The sequence below is a fragment of the Paralichthys olivaceus genome, chromosome 18 (assembly GCF_024713975.1).
Source record: "Paralichthys olivaceus isolate ysfri-2021 chromosome 18, ASM2471397v2, whole genome shotgun sequence".
NCBI classification, from domain to species: Eukaryota; Metazoa; Chordata; class Actinopteri; order Pleuronectiformes; family Paralichthyidae; genus Paralichthys; species Paralichthys olivaceus.
In genome coordinates, this window is record NC_091110.1 from 4,528,784 (window position 1) to 4,547,657 (window position 18,874).

An 18,874-nucleotide genomic window follows, 5' to 3' on the forward strand; every position below is an offset into this window, starting at 1 on the left:
TAGGAAGGACTCTCTCAGCCCTAATACAAGGTGTCGTTATTTTAGGGCCATGTGGATAATAGATGGAGCTGCTGCGGGGACGTCAGGCCCTGTTTTGTCATTCATGGCCATAACCAACATTTGTCATCTGACTGACAGGGTTGCCCAAAGTGCTCTTGTCTTTATTGTAGGTATCAAACACATTTCATTTCAGTGCTGTTAACAGGAGTACAAGCAGGTGAATACACTGTGTAAATAAATTCTGCAGTTAGTGTGTGTGTGATCGATTGGTTGATCTAAAGTCTAATAATTGATGATCTATAGTGTTTGTTTTTTTTAAACCAGATTCAATTAGATTCTCTTTGTTATACTATTCAGTCACATTAAAAAAGAGAGTTCCTATCAAAAAACTTGCATTTCAAATAGATTAATGCACAGAATAAAAAATTGTTAATTGCACCCTAAGTTAGTAGTATGTGTTATATCAGGGTTAAAGCTGATTAATGTCCTGACAGTGTCATATACCTATAAAACAAAAGCTAAATCAAATACAATATAAATATTGAGGAAAACTGTTGCTTGATAAAACAATGGAGCTTCTGTAGTGATCTACAGTTTCTTTATTTACACTGGTGACCGTTTATTTCAGATCAATTCAACAATGGACCACAACCTTCAAATGAATTGGTATTTGATGAATGGCATACATGCATTTGTATTGTACAATTTGTAATTGTATCTATTAAGGCCAGACAATGTATTCATATAAAACAAATAAAAAAAAAAAAAAAACTTCCTTGAAGTTTTATGGTAAAATGTGGGATTTTGCACATGGAAGGCAAAAGTCAACAGTAGAAATAATAGCATCAACAGAGACTTTGAATGGATTCAGTTTGCCTCCATGATCTGACGAGGGGAATGAACATTAACGAAAGAAGTGAATCTCACAGTGAGAACAAGAAACACATCAGAAATCATCCTTCAAGCTCCACTGAGTCCAACACGTTCCGAGCCTCTTTGTACTCCTCCGATTCGGCCAAATCCTCTTCTGTTTCCTGAGAAGAAACAAACACACACAGACACACAGCTGTTTTATTGCCAGTTTAGAAAACACTGCCATCTCCTGCAGCCATAATGAGGAATTACAGCTGGCTTCTGAGGGATAACTCCACATCTCAGACTTTTTTTGAGTGACTCAATGTGAAAAAAATATTCCACCAAACCTGTTTGGATGTCACTTCATTGACTCAATGTCATGTTACTGGAATCTAAATTTAGCAGTAAAGGGATAGACCAGGTGTTAAGGTGACTGTATGGCGTTTATGTCCTTTAATCAAGTGTGTGTGGGTTTGTGTGGTGGTCACCACGGAGACAGCGCTGTTAATGAACTGTGACGAGCATGTGCATATGCACGTCTGTCTTAAAGACGAAAAAAAAGGAGGATGAGTGACTGGGATGAGGTCATGTTGCTAATTGCAGGTTAGCTCCCTCTGCCTGCAGCTCTGGTATGAGCATGGCGGAGCGGCTTAAAAGATCCAAGTTGATAAACTAAATTGAAATTTCTGATTCTTAAGCCCTTCACTGGGGTTACACGGTATCCAGTGAACCTTTAGAATCTGTCAACCAAATATCAAATATGCTATTTTTTACAGAAAGGGAAATACTATTCCCATTGTGTTTTTTCCGATTAGATTCTATGGCTACAACACAGACAACTAGTAAGGAACAGGAAAACGGAAAAATTTGCCCCTCCAGTGTTCCTGAATGTGACAGAGCGGTGATAAAATATGTGATACAATAAGTGGTGAATTCCATTGTCCTACAATGGTTCAGCTGGCAAAAGTCCACTGTTTAAGTTTGATAGTTGATTACCGTAGTTTATAGTTGTTTTGTTGTTTGGTAATTGTATCTAATTTGTTAAATTTGTAAAAATAACATTAGATCACAGAGGAAAATAAAAACTCCATCCTTGTTGCCATTATGTTTTACCAAAGACAGTTTTTATCTTTTTTTGTGCTCCACATCTCCCAGTCAGCTACAGTGTATTTGGGTGAAAAGCATGAGTCTGTGGTGGCATAAACATCTCTATGGTAAAATACCAATAGGGACAAACAGACTATTTGAGTTTGGAGTATCAATTGGTATGTACAGTGTTTTAAAAAGTGTATAAATGTCAGAGTTTACCTCATATACCTCTTATATAATGAAATATTTTCCTTTCTTTACTTTGCCTGTTACATTTTTATCCATTCAAATGTGGAGTATTGTTTCTCTGTAACCTCTGTAATCCTATCTTCATGTTCTGGAATAATAAGAACTAAATCAAGCACCACTTGATGGCAAAGAGCAAATCTTTAGAGTTGTAGTTTAATTTGTAAAATTAATAGAAACAAAAATGGATTGACAGATTCATCAGAACAGTATTTTCATTTTGTGAGATGAAAAATGTTTTTCACGTTTCCATTCAATGATCATATCATTGCATACTCACAATCAACTGGTTCAGATCTTCGTGTGCTTTGGCCAGTCGGCGGTGACAATCTGGGACCATCATTTTGGACTCCTGCAGCACCTCCACCTGAAACCACACAAGAGACCACATCATCCCCATTTTGTTTTTCATTACCAGTCGTCACAATAATCAACACTTTATTGAACATGTTTTCTCTCTAAGTTTATGAAATTCATTATAAACAGCCAGACACAGGAATATTCATTGGCTGTTGCCTGGTTTCCGACAGTAGCGTGCAGGGTGTCCCACATACACGCCGCTGTGGTTAACATCTCCCAACAAGCCGGCAGTATGAAAAATGTTATTGAGTTATCGATTGGGCAGGGAGTTGGGCAGCAGGGGACAACCTCGATCTGACTGCACACCTGAATGAATGAAGAAACCCTGAGCCGAGGGCACTGTGATCAGGCGTAAACAGGTATTACTACGCCTGGAGTGAAACTGCGTTATAGCCTGGGGAACTTTCACAGTCGCGGCTAATGTGGAATTCCCCTGGCTGGCACCCTAAAGAGCAGAGAAGAGTTGGCTAACGCTGTCAGACACACTTACTCATGACAGATGCTTCCTCACCTAGCCCTCTGTCGAGCTGGAGAGTCAAAACATGGACTCAGTTACACACAGGTACATTACACGGCTATGCACAGTCACAGGCGCTCAGATGAACTTGTGCACAGGCAGGCTAGCAGACTGACATACTGCAACACGGTAGACAACTAGTCGAGTCGGTTGCCATGTAGATGTGACAAGGTGAGCCAGCCTAAGCAGAGGAGAGCTCAAACAGAGAAAAGTCACGGTGCCCTCCCAGTGCGGTGGAATGATCCCATCAGCGCTGGATAAAGATGACACTTACAGTGTATTGATTCCATTAAAAGAAAAACCTCTAATCCATCCTGCCTCAGACCTCTCATCTCCAACCATAATCCATCTGGCCTCCCAAACTCCCCCATTTAACACCAGCCAAGCCGGCTGCTCAGCCCGAGCCGCCGCTCTGGGAATGAACAAACAAAACAAAACACAGGCTGAATTTTAATGTCACCAGTAGACATAGTCAGAAGTGGTGTCTGCACAACAGACTGAAATATGTAAAAGAGAAATCCAAATGAACTGGGACAGCGTACTGCTGCAGGAAGTGTTGTTAACTAATGGTGGACACACTTATTTTGTTACTGTCCATAAAGTCAGCGTTTTACAGGTACAATTTGGCACTTATTAGGTTAATTAATTGTTTTTCATTTCTTTCCCTTAAGTGATATTTGTAATTTAGAAATGTATATATGCATTATCTGCTTGCTGAAGATCTTTATAGTTGCAAGTGACAACATTTATCATATGCTTCGGAGTAGCCCCTTATTTGAGCTATTTTCATAGACATTGCTGTCTTTATCTTCCAGCTTTAACTAGAGAAAAACATGGATGTCCTTTCCATCTCTTCTGTGAATCTTAAATCAAACTACTAAAATGAATCAATGTCAGATTGGATTGGCTCCAGATCCCCAGGCAACACCTCAAAGGAAAAGCAGTGTAGATGATGGATGGATGGAGGGATCAGTTGGGTCTCACCAGCATGTTGGTGCTTCTGTCGCCTCCGTGAGAGTTAAACTTATTTCAAAGCAGTGCTCACTCTTACAGGCTTGTGCATAGCACACTAGCAGCACGCAAGCATGGGGGCCAACAGCTAGTTAGCACTGCTAGCAGCTCTTAGCTGTGTCAAGCTGTGTGCAGTCAGAAATAAGATTTAGCTGCAGTGTTTCTGGTTTAACAGCACTGTGCTGCACAGGTGACACGTCTGTGATGATAGACATCTCAGCACAGAAAATGTGCGCTTCCATCTGTTTGTCATGTTTCTATCTCTGCTGATTCGAACTTTTCATAAGCGCAAGATAATAGTGTGTGTGGGCAGTTTTTTGTCCGTTGTGAGAGGGGTAATTTGTGAAGAGGTGATTTGAGCTAATTGCTAATGTCAACGTGCTTAGATCTGCAGGTATTTGTGACAATGCATCCAATAGGCACAGAGACATTTCACACAAAACTACAAATATCAACCGCTTGATGGCATTACATAAAAAAAAAAAACAGGATCACCAAAGTCATAACACATCATCTCTCATAAACATCAGCACAGAATTGCATTGCATTCTATCCCACAGCTGTTGACACAGAAGGAGTGAGGGACAAACATTGTCATCCAAAGAGCCACACTGGGAGCCTGGCTTAACATACTGTGATTGTTATTCTCTGGACACACTGATTAATGCATTTTGTTTGGCATTCTTCTGAATTTCACCTTTTTGGCCCGAATCCCTGTGTAATGATCTGTTCCCGTGTATCTGACTGTGTTAATCAATGACCCTGTCTTTGGCTTTTCTCTTTAAATTTAAAATTCTCCATAAACGCTCTAAACTGCTATCTGCAGAGAACACGCATATGATGGAGGGCTGCAGGCAAAGTGACAGAGAATGGAGAACAGGATATGGGCCAGCGATCTGTTAGGGACACTAAATAGCCAGCATGTGTCAGTAATTATCAAACTCCTCTAAAGTAACATGATATAATTACATCTGCATCAAGCAAATTACAAAATCACTAATGATTGTCCTCTCAAAACCTAATTCTTCATTATCACTGTGGACTGACCTCATTACATGAATGAGGGGTTACTCAAATCATCGAGATACAATTTGCCTTCTAACAGTGGAAGAGTGAAAAATACCTCTTGGCTTATGAGAGGATCATAACAGTTGGTGATAAAAACTAAGCTTTCAAATTAAGACGTGCAAAAACATCAAATAAGTGAAGTAACAGATAGAAGTAAAGGACCCACATACCTGTTTCTTGATTACATACTCATCTCCCCCATCTGCTTTCAGTGACTTAACCTTCTCTTCTTGCTTTTTTGCCTCGTTTATGTACGAAACCTTCTCTTTCGCCAGCCTGCAGAGGATGGGAAGAGAGGAAAACACAGTTCATAGTTAAAGGCAGTGACACAGTTGTTGCATCAAACATGAAACATAAATGCACAGCCTCTCAGACGGATAATATAGGCTGAACCATGAAAAAAAAGACAGGCTGTGATGGTCACCTTTTACAGACGAGGCCATCTATCCTCATTCTCTCCTGCGTTACTCTGACTGAGGGGACACAGTGAGATCATCTCCCGCAGGATGGCAAGATACACACCTCAGTAACAACCAGCGAACACATCATTCCTCCTCACTCCTGCAGGGCCTCACACAGCACCATGTGGAGATCAGCCTCAATTTATGCTTTCATATGAAACCTATTATTATTCATACCGTGATCTAAAACCAACTCAGGACAGGATGCGCTTGAATGAAAGGTGTTTTACAGCCGGAACAAACACTCAGTATTACAAGAATACTGTTCAAATGCAGCTGCGGGATAAGATTCTTACTCAAGACACAATGATTCATGTGCTATAATTACAAAATACAAGGATTTATAAAGGTCTGTGGGATCAGAAGCATCTGTGTGATCCTCTAAACTATTCTGCCTAAAGATATTGCTTCAAACAACAAACCTGGAATAACTGGGGGCAGCAGAAACAAGTTGTGAGCAAAGTTTAATATTAATACTTTTTAGTTGGCAATAATTTTAGCAAAAATGTGCTTATTTACACATTAAATTCACCAAAATTATTGGTAATTTGAGTGTTGTTTGTGTCCAACTGATAAATCAAAGTCAAATCCTCTGTCTCTTTTATCTCTTTTTTTTGGTCTCTACCCACTTGCAGCATTAGCATTTGTAATTTAACCAGTTAAGTTGAGAATTGGGCTTAACGTATTTGTCCATGAAATTTATATCGGAACTCAGATTTCATAGAACGTAAATAAATCAGCCCATGCATTTTTTAGCACACGCGGAGCCCCGACAGGAGAAGTTGGATATAATAGGATGTAAAAACATCCAACAATCCTCTTGAGTTTAATAGATCACCGTGTACCACAGGAGAGCTTTACATGGTTTAATAACATATTTTAATTGACTCTTTTAATACAGTATTTTGATCAGGTGACAAAAGGTTGGTGGTTCGATCTCATCTTCCCCATTCTGTATGCCGAAGTGTCCTTGGGCAAGATACTGAACCCTAGATAGCCTCTGATGGCTGCTCATAGAAAAGGTGCTGCCCATATGCACTGTAGTAATGTGTGTGAATGGGTCAATGGAAAAAAAACTGTACTGTTAAGAGCTTTGAGTGGTCATCAAGACTAGAAAAGCTCTATATAAATACAGACCACTTACAATAATCTATGGTATGGTATTATCATTCTCAAAAAAGCCCATTTGACATGATCATGCTTGTTTTGTGTGCCAGCAGTTAAAACCAAAAGATTCATTTTAGAATCGTATAAAAAGAGCTGGGAATGAGATTTGTGGAGCTGAATTAAAATCAACAAGCTTTTTAAATGTGAACGATTTAAGAGAGTTGTCACACTACAATAATAATAAGCATGTTTGTACATAGAAATTACAATTCAGTGTGAGATATTAATTATTAAATATTGCGCAAAGGCAAATACATGCTTATGATTTCGCAATGTAAAAGTATTTATTGCATTTCGATACATCTACGCGCCTGTTAAATCGCTCTTCAAAAATATGCAAGGCAAGACTTTGCATGGATACAAGTTACAAATAAGCAAACTTCCATTGAATGAGTTCGATCACTGTCATTTAACAAACATTTTGATTGATAATTCTTACTGGGGGAAAAAACAACTAGTGAATTCCTTTAATGTTGCCTATATACATCTAAAATAAGCACAAATTAAAAAATGTCCTAATTTTCAGCAACAGTTTCAAAATAAAGAAAATCGGCAGCAGCCACAAAATACAAGACCTCTTGCTGTCCTTGTTAACTTTGTAATGCCTTCCAGCTCGTGCCTTATCACTACGCTTATCTGACTCCTATATCCACCTCCAACACACACACACAAAGACACACAGACACAAAGACACACACCCTACTAGTCCTTTTTAGAGATTAATTGATCATCAATTTAGTCCCTAATTTGAACCAAGTCAGGTGGTAAATGGGCCTCTTTTCCTTGATTGTTAGTGAAAATGGGCTTGAGTACATTGATAAATTTTGATTATTTATCAATTACGGGCCAAATGGAACAAAATCTATTAAACAGATTCCGACCCTGATTGGCATAATGGAGTTTGAAAATATCGCTATTGATAATAATTCCCAGCTAATAGTCTTTTTCCGGCTGTGCCTGCTTATTGGAATGACAACACAAATTTCATTTTTCATAAAATCAGCTGCGTGTGCATAAGTGAGTGATCCTTCATTAATCAGTCAAATTACTGGAGACCCTTCCCTCCGTGTTGCACTGCTCCTTGCTTAGCCAAGGAAGCCAACAGCACTCTGTCATATTTTACATCAATTACCACGGATTCTAATACAGTTCCATCAAGAAGCTTTTAAACAGGCACCATATGCAGCGGCAGCTCGTGCCTTCCACTCTCGTGCTTGATGCAGAATGAGTGATGTCGTCTGTTTAGAGTAAAAGGAGGTGGCAAAGAGAAGGGAAAAGATGGAGGAAGGAGGGCTGGAATAATTTGAATAAAACTGAAGGACAGTCTAATAACAAAATGTCCATTCCTCCCCTTCCAGTCCTGATGTTAATTTCTTATTTCTCCCAGACTTGGAGCACTGTGTGAATGAGGGGTGGGGTCGTGGCTGGTTTTAAATAGACCTGCCACCTCAGGCTTAATGGAAAAGGCAGCTCTCTGGAAAATAGAAAAAAAGGAATTAGAGTGAGCCGACACACACGCACACACACACCACTTGGCCGCCTCCTCTAGCACTGTATTTTTGAGCCACGATGTAGTCTGTGCTGGGACCGGAATGACAAAGGCAAATTACTGTTGTCATTTTATTAAGGGCATCCGCCTCGCTAGGGCAGAAAGGCACTGACTGGAATGTGCAAAAGCCACTGGAAATAGGCCAGGCTAAAAGAGCAGGCAGGTTTCCTCTAAACTCCAATATCTAAAAAGGGAGGAGGGACTGAGGAAGGCAAGTGGAATAAAAAAAAACGAGAGAGGCACGGGAGAAAGAGACTGACTGGGAGGAACGCTAGATTATGAAGAGACAGAAAGCAAAGGCAGTCTGTACATTTAAACCTAACAGCTTGATTAAGGGTCTGTGTCATGGCAGCACTTTAGGCCTGGAGGAGGTGAGATGTAATAACTCTCGCCTTATGTCCAAAGAGTATTCTCAGAGACATCAGTGCAGTAGTTAGGGACAGTTCTGATGAGGTACACGGTTACTGCACTCCTGCACTGTTGTCATGCCTACACTGGACACTGTGTGACATTATCCGCTGTGGGAAATCCAGCCTCCATCATTACCACCTCAGGGAGCCTGTTAGCAATCTGACCCTCATCAAAACACAATCGATAGCACATAACACAAACGCCATTGACAGGAGGGAATTAGAGGTCTGCCTGATCGACGAGAGACACACCCAGACCACCACACACACCACTACACTGAGCCAGGGACCTCAACCACACCTCATGATAGCTACGATTGTTCTCCACATTCAGATGTAAACTCCAAATAGATGCAAGCACTATTAATAGACTGACTTAAATTGGATGATGAGCTCACTCCTACATCAAAAGGCCTTTGTGTCATATTAATAGACTTGTCCATGCTTGGTTAATATTTAATATGAATTTATACAGCAAGAGTACATTTTCCTATTTTGCCAAAAGACAAACATTGAGACAGTAGGTGTGGTCTGTATTTATAGAAAATTAAATATACTTTATTGTGACACAGGGAAATTTGTCTTGGGCCAAAGTACTAATATAGAGGTTTTCTAGTCTTGAGGACCACTCAAAGCACTGCAAAGGGCAATTTTAAGGTTCAGTATATCTTGAAGAATGGGGAAGACTGGGACCAAACCGCCACCCTTCTGGTTAGAGGATGCCCGCTCGACCCCCTCAGCCACAGCACCCCGAGTATTTTTTACCAGCAACATCCATCACAAGCGAGAAAACAATGAAGAGCAAGACCAAAGAGAATAAAAATGGACATATAACTGCTCTCCATAAATGCTGAGTAAATAGACTAAATTTATAAAGCACTTCTTCTACACTGCTGACACAGTCTTCAGGGAGGGGCGATTTAGGGGTTCAGTATCTTGCCCGAAAAATGTAAATAGCGTAAACATCTAAATCAGAAAAAAAATTATATTATTATATTTTTCACATTCTGAAATAAGGATGATTGTACGGTTTCCAGATGATAACATCATTTCATAGCAAGTTTATTGTGTCCTAGCTTATGATTATATAAATGTAGCTTGCTGGAATTCATTCGTATGCTGTGTTGAGTTTACCACAAATTCCAATTTTAGTATGTAATGACTATTGTATAAAGGACTGATAATGGCCCAATCATAGAGGTATTTATGTAACTTCTGTAGATGCTTATAATTAAAGTTGTGATTGCAGCGATGTTGAGAAACATGATAATGTTAGCAAGCATGAAAGGGTAAGAATATTATGCAGACATGTCAATGGTCAATATCAAAAAAACTGCACAAAACAAATTGACTGTGTTGAACTGTGTAGATGTATCCTGTGTCCACAGGAGTGGAGTTTTTTATTCAACGACTTATAATTCATTCTTATGATGTCCTCTATAGGACTTTAAGCACAGTATAGGACTTTAAGCTTTTAAGATTGTCATTTAACACACAATACCATCACTAAAGTGACAAGGAGTCCTGTACTAAATTGTCCACCTCCCACAGGGGACTGATATCAATATCACAAAGTTAGTCTGGGATCATATTACTGGACACCAACACTGCAAGAGGAACTGATGCAAGTTCTCCAAGATGCTGGGAACAACCCACCTGCTGAGTACCATGAAAAGCCGTGTGTTGCTGTCCAGAGGAGAGTCAGAGCTGATTTCAATGTCAAACGTCACACTCACTAATGACTAGATTGGGTGTGATTGAAACATTGATGAATAAAAACCAGGACAGCGCCCTCACTTTATTCCACTGCCTGAATCTTCTGCAGTGTACTGTGACAGTAAACCATGTGATGTGTGGTAGTTTCACACAAAGAACAAAATCCTTCTGGAAACATTGAACACCTCCCTGTTGTTGTTTCCTTTCAGTGCAGATAATGTATTCCCTACGTCACCACACAGCTCCATCAGTTCACTCTGACAAGTATCTCTATTTGAAGATTGAATGAAAGAACAATTTGACAGGACTTAATTAATGATATGGCAGTAAATCTAGGAAATGTGGCGATGGTTTATTTTGTGTTTGCAAATGTGAGGTCATAATAACAAAATGTATCCCACCTTTGTTATGAGGGACCTTGTGCATGAGTGTAAATGACGGAGGGGGAATAGATTCACAAGAGCCACAAATTCCACTTGTTCTTAGCAACATGTAAGCTAGCTAGCAGACAGCTAGCATGAGTCGACCAACTTTAGCCACCGCTACATTAAACCCATCCCCCTAATTTACGCCATCTTTGAGATTATGACGGTCTGACAGTGTCGCACCAGATATATCATGTGGTCACCGTCAAACCACAATCAAATGTAGCTCCGTGGAAAACGAACACTGCTTCCACATCACCTCAATGACCACAGGCCCCGGCAAAACACCGGAGTCAAGTTAAAAGCTCGGCGGCTAACAGTCTCCCATGCGCGGCGTGGCTTCATGCCGAGCCGGCAGTTCCGCCAGGCTAAGCTAACTAGCTCGGGTGACGTAAGGTTTTTGGGTTTTTTTAACACGCCATTATAATCAGAACCAGACTCACCGCTTAACGATGCCAGTTTTGATCTTAATCTGTCGTATTCTCGGGTCTGCCATGACTGTGGGGGATGTTGTTGCTCTGTAGAGATGTGGAGCAGAGGAAGTGCGGCCGGAAGTCAGTGCTGACGAGATGATCGCAGATACATCGAGCAGAGGATTATCGAGCGCTCGATCAGAATGACAGAGGTGCAGTGGAACACTTTGGAGACTGAGACACGTTTATTAACATTTACAGTATTTGGAAGAGAAAAATAAAAGATATGTTTAGATTTGTTCTATTTCTGCATTCAGTATTGTCAATAATGCATTTTCATTGTGTTGCTGTGTAGTGTGAGGCTCCATTTTATAAAGTAGAAATCTAAAGCTGCAAAGGAACTATAGTAACAATGTAATGTCCGACAGATGTAGTGGAGTAAAAAAAAATTAAAATATAAAGCATCATAAATCACAAATAATGAAGCACATTATTGTAAACAACTTTGAAACAGCAAGATCATTAACAAGCATGAAAAGTGAAGAATATAAAGTAAAGATACGTTTAAGATAAATTACTATATATGTACTATATATAAATTGCTCTTAGATTTTTCTGCATTGGTTGTACATGATGAGGTTCTGTGTGTGTGTGTGTGTGTGCGTGCGTGCAAGTGTGAGTGAGAGAGAGAGAGAGAAAGAGAGTGTGTATGGTGGTCTACTGGGTGCAGTGCTTGTTGTACAGTCTGACAGCAGCAGGGGTGAAGGAGTCACTGAAGGAGCTGCTCAGTGTTGTTAAAAAGTCCTGTATAGGGGTGAATATATTAACAAGATTTTTTAAAAAAATTGACGACCAAGTTCTATAAGTTGGAATTCCCTTTACTTTTACTTCGTGGTAAACAGTACATCTTAAGCAATTAAATTGTCTCGTGCAATAGGCATGAATAAACGTTCCAGACCATCCTACATAGTCAATATAATTTTTGCATTTATCTGTCAGTACCTGTAGTACATGTTCTGTTAAGAGTGTTGAATAACAAGTGGTTTTGCCTTTGTTACCAGTCTGATCATCCCATGAGAAAACATCAAAACACTCTCAGCTGCTCAATAGTGTCAAACTGATCTAAAGTCAGTTTTCCATGATGACACTGTCGAAGAGCCCCAAAATGAAACAGCTATGCTCTTTGCATTGCTGTTGACTGGACAATTAAATCATAGGTTACACCAGAGTCTACTCTGCTGGTGAACCTCTCACAACATCTACATTTGTTAGATCTAAATGTAAGGCCAATCCATATGTAGGTCAGCGTATTCATTCATTTCTGTATAAATGTTGTGATTTCACTTTTAGTTTGAACAAACATCAAACTCTATCTACAGATACATATTTGACACTGTGTGAGATTAGGTTTTATAAGACGTTGAATAAGCCAATTCCTTCATTCGCACAATATATCACTTAAGATTAACAATTGACATGGCTCATGAAGCTGTGTTACAAATACAGCACATTCAATATCATTTGAATCTTTGTGCATCTGATATTGATCCGTGTGATCTGTGGAAAAATAATAAATTTCATAGTATTCTTCAAGGCTACTTGTGTAAAAGAAATATATATATATATATATATAAATATATATGTCTATACTGATATGTATTTTATCATCATCTTCCACCAAAACATTTAAAAGTTTGTCAAATTTCTGCATTACAGACTTATTTAACAACTTTTTTTCATAAAGAAAATGTACTAATTGCCCTACGGTGTGCTAAAAACAGAACTTAAAGGTCTAAATTGTTCTTCACAACTTATCATAGAAACAAAACCTACAGCTGATTAGCAGAGCAGATGTTACATGCAGCAGAATTCACACCTTCTCTCGTCCTTGATGATGATGTCACTGTCAGAATGTGGGACAAAATCTCCTTTAGCACTTCGAGGTTGATGAACACAACATTGACACTGGCAAAAGAAAAAGATGAGGTAAAAAATAATCATAATATGACCCTTCGTGTGCCATTCAGAGAGGTCAAGGGGGTCAAGTGACGTTCATTGAAATCTACTGGACTACGGTGGTGCTGTTGTTATTTTTAATCTCTGTCTTTGGACAGACTACTTGGTGTATTTTTGTCCACTTAAAGTTCCAAATAGCATAAAATATAAAAAACATATGCAGGATATATTTGCAAAATTTCTGAAAATAAATGTAACTGTTCTACATCTTAGCAAAATCATCACAGAATAGACTAGGTTACGCAATAAATCTAATATTAAATAAATGATATGTCACAGGATTGTTGGTTTGTTGGAGGAAACATGGAAAAGTGAATAATCTGCACTTTTATCATGGTAAATAAACATTATGTCAACAGCTTTTTGATGTCTATGTGTATTTGTAGGACGATGATGAAATCAAATTGATACCACAATTCAATAGAAATTTGAAGAAGTTGATAATAAATGACAATGATGCATGTTTGTGTAATTTAAACCTGGGTGTTTTCCCTTTGTAAACCAAACACAGGTTAAAATTACAGAACTGTTTCCTGGTGCCACCAGCATCAGCTAAAAGAATAAACTTTTACAAATGGTGCTACTGTAAATGGGAGAACGATCCAGTCATAATTCAGTATACTGTATTTCACTCTATACCATTTAAATGGTGAATAAGAAATAAGTGAGTATTTTTTAAATACATTCTGCTGACTTGTGTTTGAGCTTAATTTACATCATTCCAGGACTGAATAGTTTGACATGGGAGGGTTGGAACCTCTCTGCAACCGGAACCGTCTAATGATGTTAGATTTAAGGTTTACCCTGCATTAATGCAAGGCATTATTTCAAAAACCACCACCCCACCACTTGTCCAATATATGTTTTTCTCCCCCACAGTGGACGTGGATAAAGAGTGATGGAGGTCTGCATGCATGGCAGCATCAGAGAAATCCTATATACTGAAGGAGCAAAGCTCAGAGGAAACCCTGGGCTCTTTTCTCCTGCAGCTTCATGGCCGTTGATTATTGGTATTTTCCGAGTTTTCCAAACTAATAAGTGGCACTATCAAGCATTTGGAAGCGCCGTGAGACTCCAGACGGGCTGCTGGACTTAATTGATATTGAGCGGGGCTGTGGTAGGCGCGGACGGGGCCGCTGCTGGGTAATTTGCAGTTTAATCAGCGTTTGTAATGAGAGCCGCTGATTAGCGCGGGGTGGAAATAAAAGAGAGTTACAAGGAACGTCTGTCAGAGTCCGGTGATAATTCACGACTAATTGTAATGATTAGAGCAAACTGGATGACTTTGGAGTTTTCTAATGCGCTGCTGCTGCGTGCGTGCGAATGTGTGTGTGCGCGTGTTTATGTGCAAGCGTTTTTACGCGTGCATTCGTAGCGCGTTGTATACAACCATGTGTGCGCTCGTGCGTGCGTGTGCTTCTGGAGTCTTTTAATGTGTTGTATCCTATGAATACCGTGCACGTGCTAGTGTGTTTCCAGTTTGACAATTTCTCTCCATCAGATTTTGCGTAAAACCTACTCTGCGGGCATGTTTGCGCGTAATAGCGCAAAGGCTTTGTGCAAATTATCAAGCACAACAGCTAATTTGTTACTGAGTTGGTGTGTGTGTGCGTGCGTGCATGTGCGTGTGAGTTGCTGCTGAGGCTGAGATGTATTCCTCGAGACGTGTAGGCCACTACTGGAATAGCAAATGTGAAATTAGTGAGAAATGTGTGCATGAACGTCGTTGGTCAATTAGCGAGAGGAAGAGGAGGCGAGGAAATCAGCTGGTACTCTCACAGAGAGCGCGTACACACACACACACACACACACATCCCTTCCAAGCCTTATGTGATTCTGACTCTGAATTCTAATAAAGTTGGGAAAATAACATCTCTGACTGGGTGAGGACTAATGAGAAGTGTGTTATTATTGGAAATGTATCTGGCTGCATTTCCTGAGCCTTTAATAGTTAGTCACAGATCTTAAAGGGTCAGTTCACAGCATGATCTTTCTGCCTTGGCGGTATCAAGCCATGCAGACATTGGTTTTTTAATACATCTGTATCTGACATTTGTGCCTCTGTCAAAAACAATGGAGGTACACTTTGTTGTGCTAATCCTCAAACAGATTAGAATATAGCTCTGACAACTGAATTATCCAGACTCAGGGATGCTGGCTCTGGTAAGAGATGTTGCTATTGCATGTATGAAAAAAAAAGTTAAATCTTAATCATCCCACATGGAAAACAAGCATTAAATGAGATTCCATCAGTGTAAAATGCAGTAAAAGGAATGTTATCTACAAGCAAAAACAAATAACATTAGTATTCCGCTCATTTATAAGTATTTGCAATAATGCAAGATAAAAACACTCAATCACAAGTAAAACATTTGCACAGTAAATATCAGGAAAATGAACTTAAAGTCAGCAATTATTCATAATTGTAAAAAATGGCCCCTGTGAGTGTTATACTATTAGATATTATTGGGTTATAATTACTGCTGCATTATCGTGTGAGCAGCATTTTAATTTTGCAGTCCGTGACAGTAGAGTGAAGTTTATACTCTTAGTACTTCATCTATATCAATGTAGCATATTTCATATCAGATCATGTTTTGTATACAAAACTTTTATCTATAAACTCAACCTGTCAAATTGTAAAATCAGTAGAATACACCACTTTGAAATGTAGGAGTGTAGCACAACAGAGAATGGAGTGCAGTCAAGTAGTACCTCAAAACTGTATTTAAGTAAATGTACAGTAAAACCAATAGTTAACATGTAAAATAAGTCTGTATAACAAATGATTTTTATAAGCACCTGATCACGTGATGTGAAAAAGCCTTTAACCAGCAGCAGCTCATGTTGTTCAAAGTCACCGATCTTCAAATTCTAGCAGAAGTCCCTAGAGATGCCAAATATGAAAATAGTGCCTATAACTGCACGAGAGCCTTATGTTTTCTATGAGGTGGAGCCTTGAACCCTTATATTATCATTTCACTATGTAGCTTCAGCAGCTGGAACAAGCTGATACAGAATATGTACAGGCTACTGTGAGTGATGTAGTGTCACAGAGAGATTGTGATTTTAACAACCTTAAAGCACCTTAACAAGACATAACAGTGGTAAATCAAGGTCAAAGGAAGCAGGTTGAACTCTTAATCTAAATGATGATTGGTATCAGGGGCTGTTCGCCTCCTCTAATGTTTCTGTGTGTGAATCATTTTACTGGCAGCCTTTATGACCTGGATGTTCACTTGTGTTTTCTGATGGACTTCTATACGTTATTGTACCGTGTCTATAAGACCAAAGGTTAAAACATACACAATCAATAATAATCAGTCAAATATGTTTTTTTTTGGGGGGGGGGTTGAGTGACCTGCTGGTGTCTGTCAATTTATGGATAAAAACACAGAGCCTGTTTTGTCTATAGTAACAAATATGTATGTATTATTTCTTCAGACATTTTGGAATAATGGAATCATTCATATTTTCTGTGATTTACAGAAAGAGCACACAGGGTATGAAGACATTTAAACTATATTAGACTTTATTCTTGTATTTTTTTATAGTTTGATGTATAACTTGTATATATTTTTCTTTCTTTTGGCTTTATATGATTAAAAAGACAAAGTGTGGCTTGTAGCTGAGTTTGTCCTAAAAAAATATGGAATGTTTTTAAAGGTAATAATCAAAGTTAAACTAGAAAGATGCCAATAATGTATCATAACCAAGCTGGATTTTTTAAAACTTAGATCTGAATCTTTCTTTCAGTTTAAAGAAATGAAACAGTTCACTTTGTTGCCAGGAGACCCCACGGTGCCCCCTCCCCCTCATCTCATCTCAGGGACACCACTGCCACCAGGACACAGCAGTGTGGGGGCATTAAAATGCATACGGCCTCCCTGGGCACAGCAGCAGCAGCAGCACGGATGACCTGTTTGGTATCAGGTGCGATGTGCCACTAAAGTGACCTTCTCCATCTGATCCTCTGGTCGGCCACGCAGGGAGACAGAGCCGGACGGGCCAGCAGCAGCAGCCCTCGATCGATTCTCCACCAAGAGGTTATCTATACGTGGTATTTTAATGTCACGGAGTCAGGCCAAATTGATAGTGATAAATATTTGCCGGAAGATTAGGTGAGGGGAGTGTGTCGAGGGCGCTCCATCTCAGACCTGTAACCCCGGCAGAGCTGTTCCTCTCTGTGTCGGATTAGCCCCATCCATCCAGTGTCAATGGCTGTCTTGTTGAGAAAATCAGTGAGTAAACACGGCTGACAGAGAGAGGGAGAGCAGCCTGTGTGCATGTGTGTGTGTGTGTGTGTTAGGTGGTAGATGGGCGGCTGATTACTCATACAAATAGACTCAAAACTCTGCCTGGTCTCTCTGAAATGTGTTTTTTCTCTCCCTGTTCACCTCCTCTCCCATATTTACTCCCCCCCTGCTGTCTCCAAGGATCCCCTCACCCCCCCATCCTGCTGTTACCACTTTGTCCCCCATCAATCACTGCAGCATTGTGTCCTGGATGTTATATAGAGTGACTTAATATCCCCTCCTTCATCTCTATTCACTCCCAAAATCATTCTCCATGAGGGGCCAACGCTGCAGCCGTGTGTGTGTGTGTGTGTGTGTGTGCGTGTTTACTTAAAAGGGAATGGGCCTGGAAAATAATGACTTTTTGAAGAATATTTATTTGTAACTTAATGATTCTCACATGTTCAGTACATTTGATCTGAATGTCTAACAAGAATTGAATATGAATACAGGCCGGTGGATATTAATGCATAATGGGGCTTGTTTTTTGTTGTGTGTCGTCCTCTAGAAGACTCAATAAACGTCTCTAAAATACAACCATGATGAAATTAAATGGATTTAAAGGGATAATTTGACATTTTAGGAAAAAGGCTCAGTCGCTTTCTTGCAGAGAGTTAGATGAAGCGATCGATATCAGTCTCAGGTCTGCTAAAAATTATATTATTGTTAGTGTCAGGGGAGCCAATGCTGTTTCTTAGCTAAATTAGGCTAAACTTAGCTAACCTAAACTAAGCTTGCTGCTTAAGTCAAACAGACATAGTTCTATAAAGTCATCTACTCTGACTCAGCCAACATCTTTAACTTAAATAAGTTGTGAGATTTCAAACATGACCGTAAAACAGTGTAATAATTCTCATGTCACTACAAGTGGATATTGTGCTGAACATCAGATATAATGGTCCAAACCGACACATTCAAAATATTTATGGTATTCACATTTATAATATCAATACTATAATATTGTTATTTAAGCCATGATTTTTCTTTCTGATGTGTTGTGTATGTATTAGGCTACCGTAATTTCCAGGAGACATCTTTACCAAGAAACAAATAAGTGAATCTCAAAACATCCAACTAATCGTCTAAGAGCTCATTAAAATAAAAATATAGCTACTAACTAATAAAGCACATCTTCACAAGAATTAAGAAAGAAAGGCTAAAAGACTAAAATAAGTCAATGAAGTACTTTATGTCATTATCTAGAAAGCACAAATACAAAATCATCCAATTTCCTCTTTGATTGTTGAATGATTATCTTTAATCTAAAAATATTATA

General features: G+C 39.2%; 1 protein-coding gene across 1 annotated transcript; it reads right to left on the minus strand.

Moving 5' to 3' along the window:
• Positions 1-581: 581 nt before the first annotated feature.
• Positions 582-11,558, minus strand: tbca (tubulin cofactor a). Its single transcript, XM_020081783.2, has 4 exons — positions 11,318-11,558; positions 5,317-5,422; positions 2,471-2,557; positions 582-1,034 (listed from the first exon to the last, which is right to left on the minus strand). Exons 1-4 carry the CDS (start codon positions 11,368-11,370, stop codon positions 954-956), a joined length of 327 nt encoding a protein of 108 aa, XP_019937342.1. The 5' UTR covers positions 11,371-11,558; the 3' UTR covers positions 582-953.
• Between the last annotated feature and the right edge of the window lie 7,316 nt (positions 11,559-18,874).

Bases quoted from the DNA above. Each gene is read 5' to 3' on its own strand.
- tbca (XM_020081783.2), bottom strand. From the start codon at position 11,370: ATGGCAGACCCGAGAATACGACAGATTAAGATCAAAACTGGCATCGTT. The intron at 5,423-11,317 runs GTGAGTCTGGTT...CATCCTCTGCAG, and splicing joins AAAACTGGCATCGTTAAGCG to GCTGGCGAAAGAGAAGGTTT. The intron at 2,558-5,316 runs GTATGTGGGTCC...GTGTGGTTTCAG, and splicing joins AGTATGTAATCAAGAAACAG to GTGGAGGTGCTGCAGGAGTC.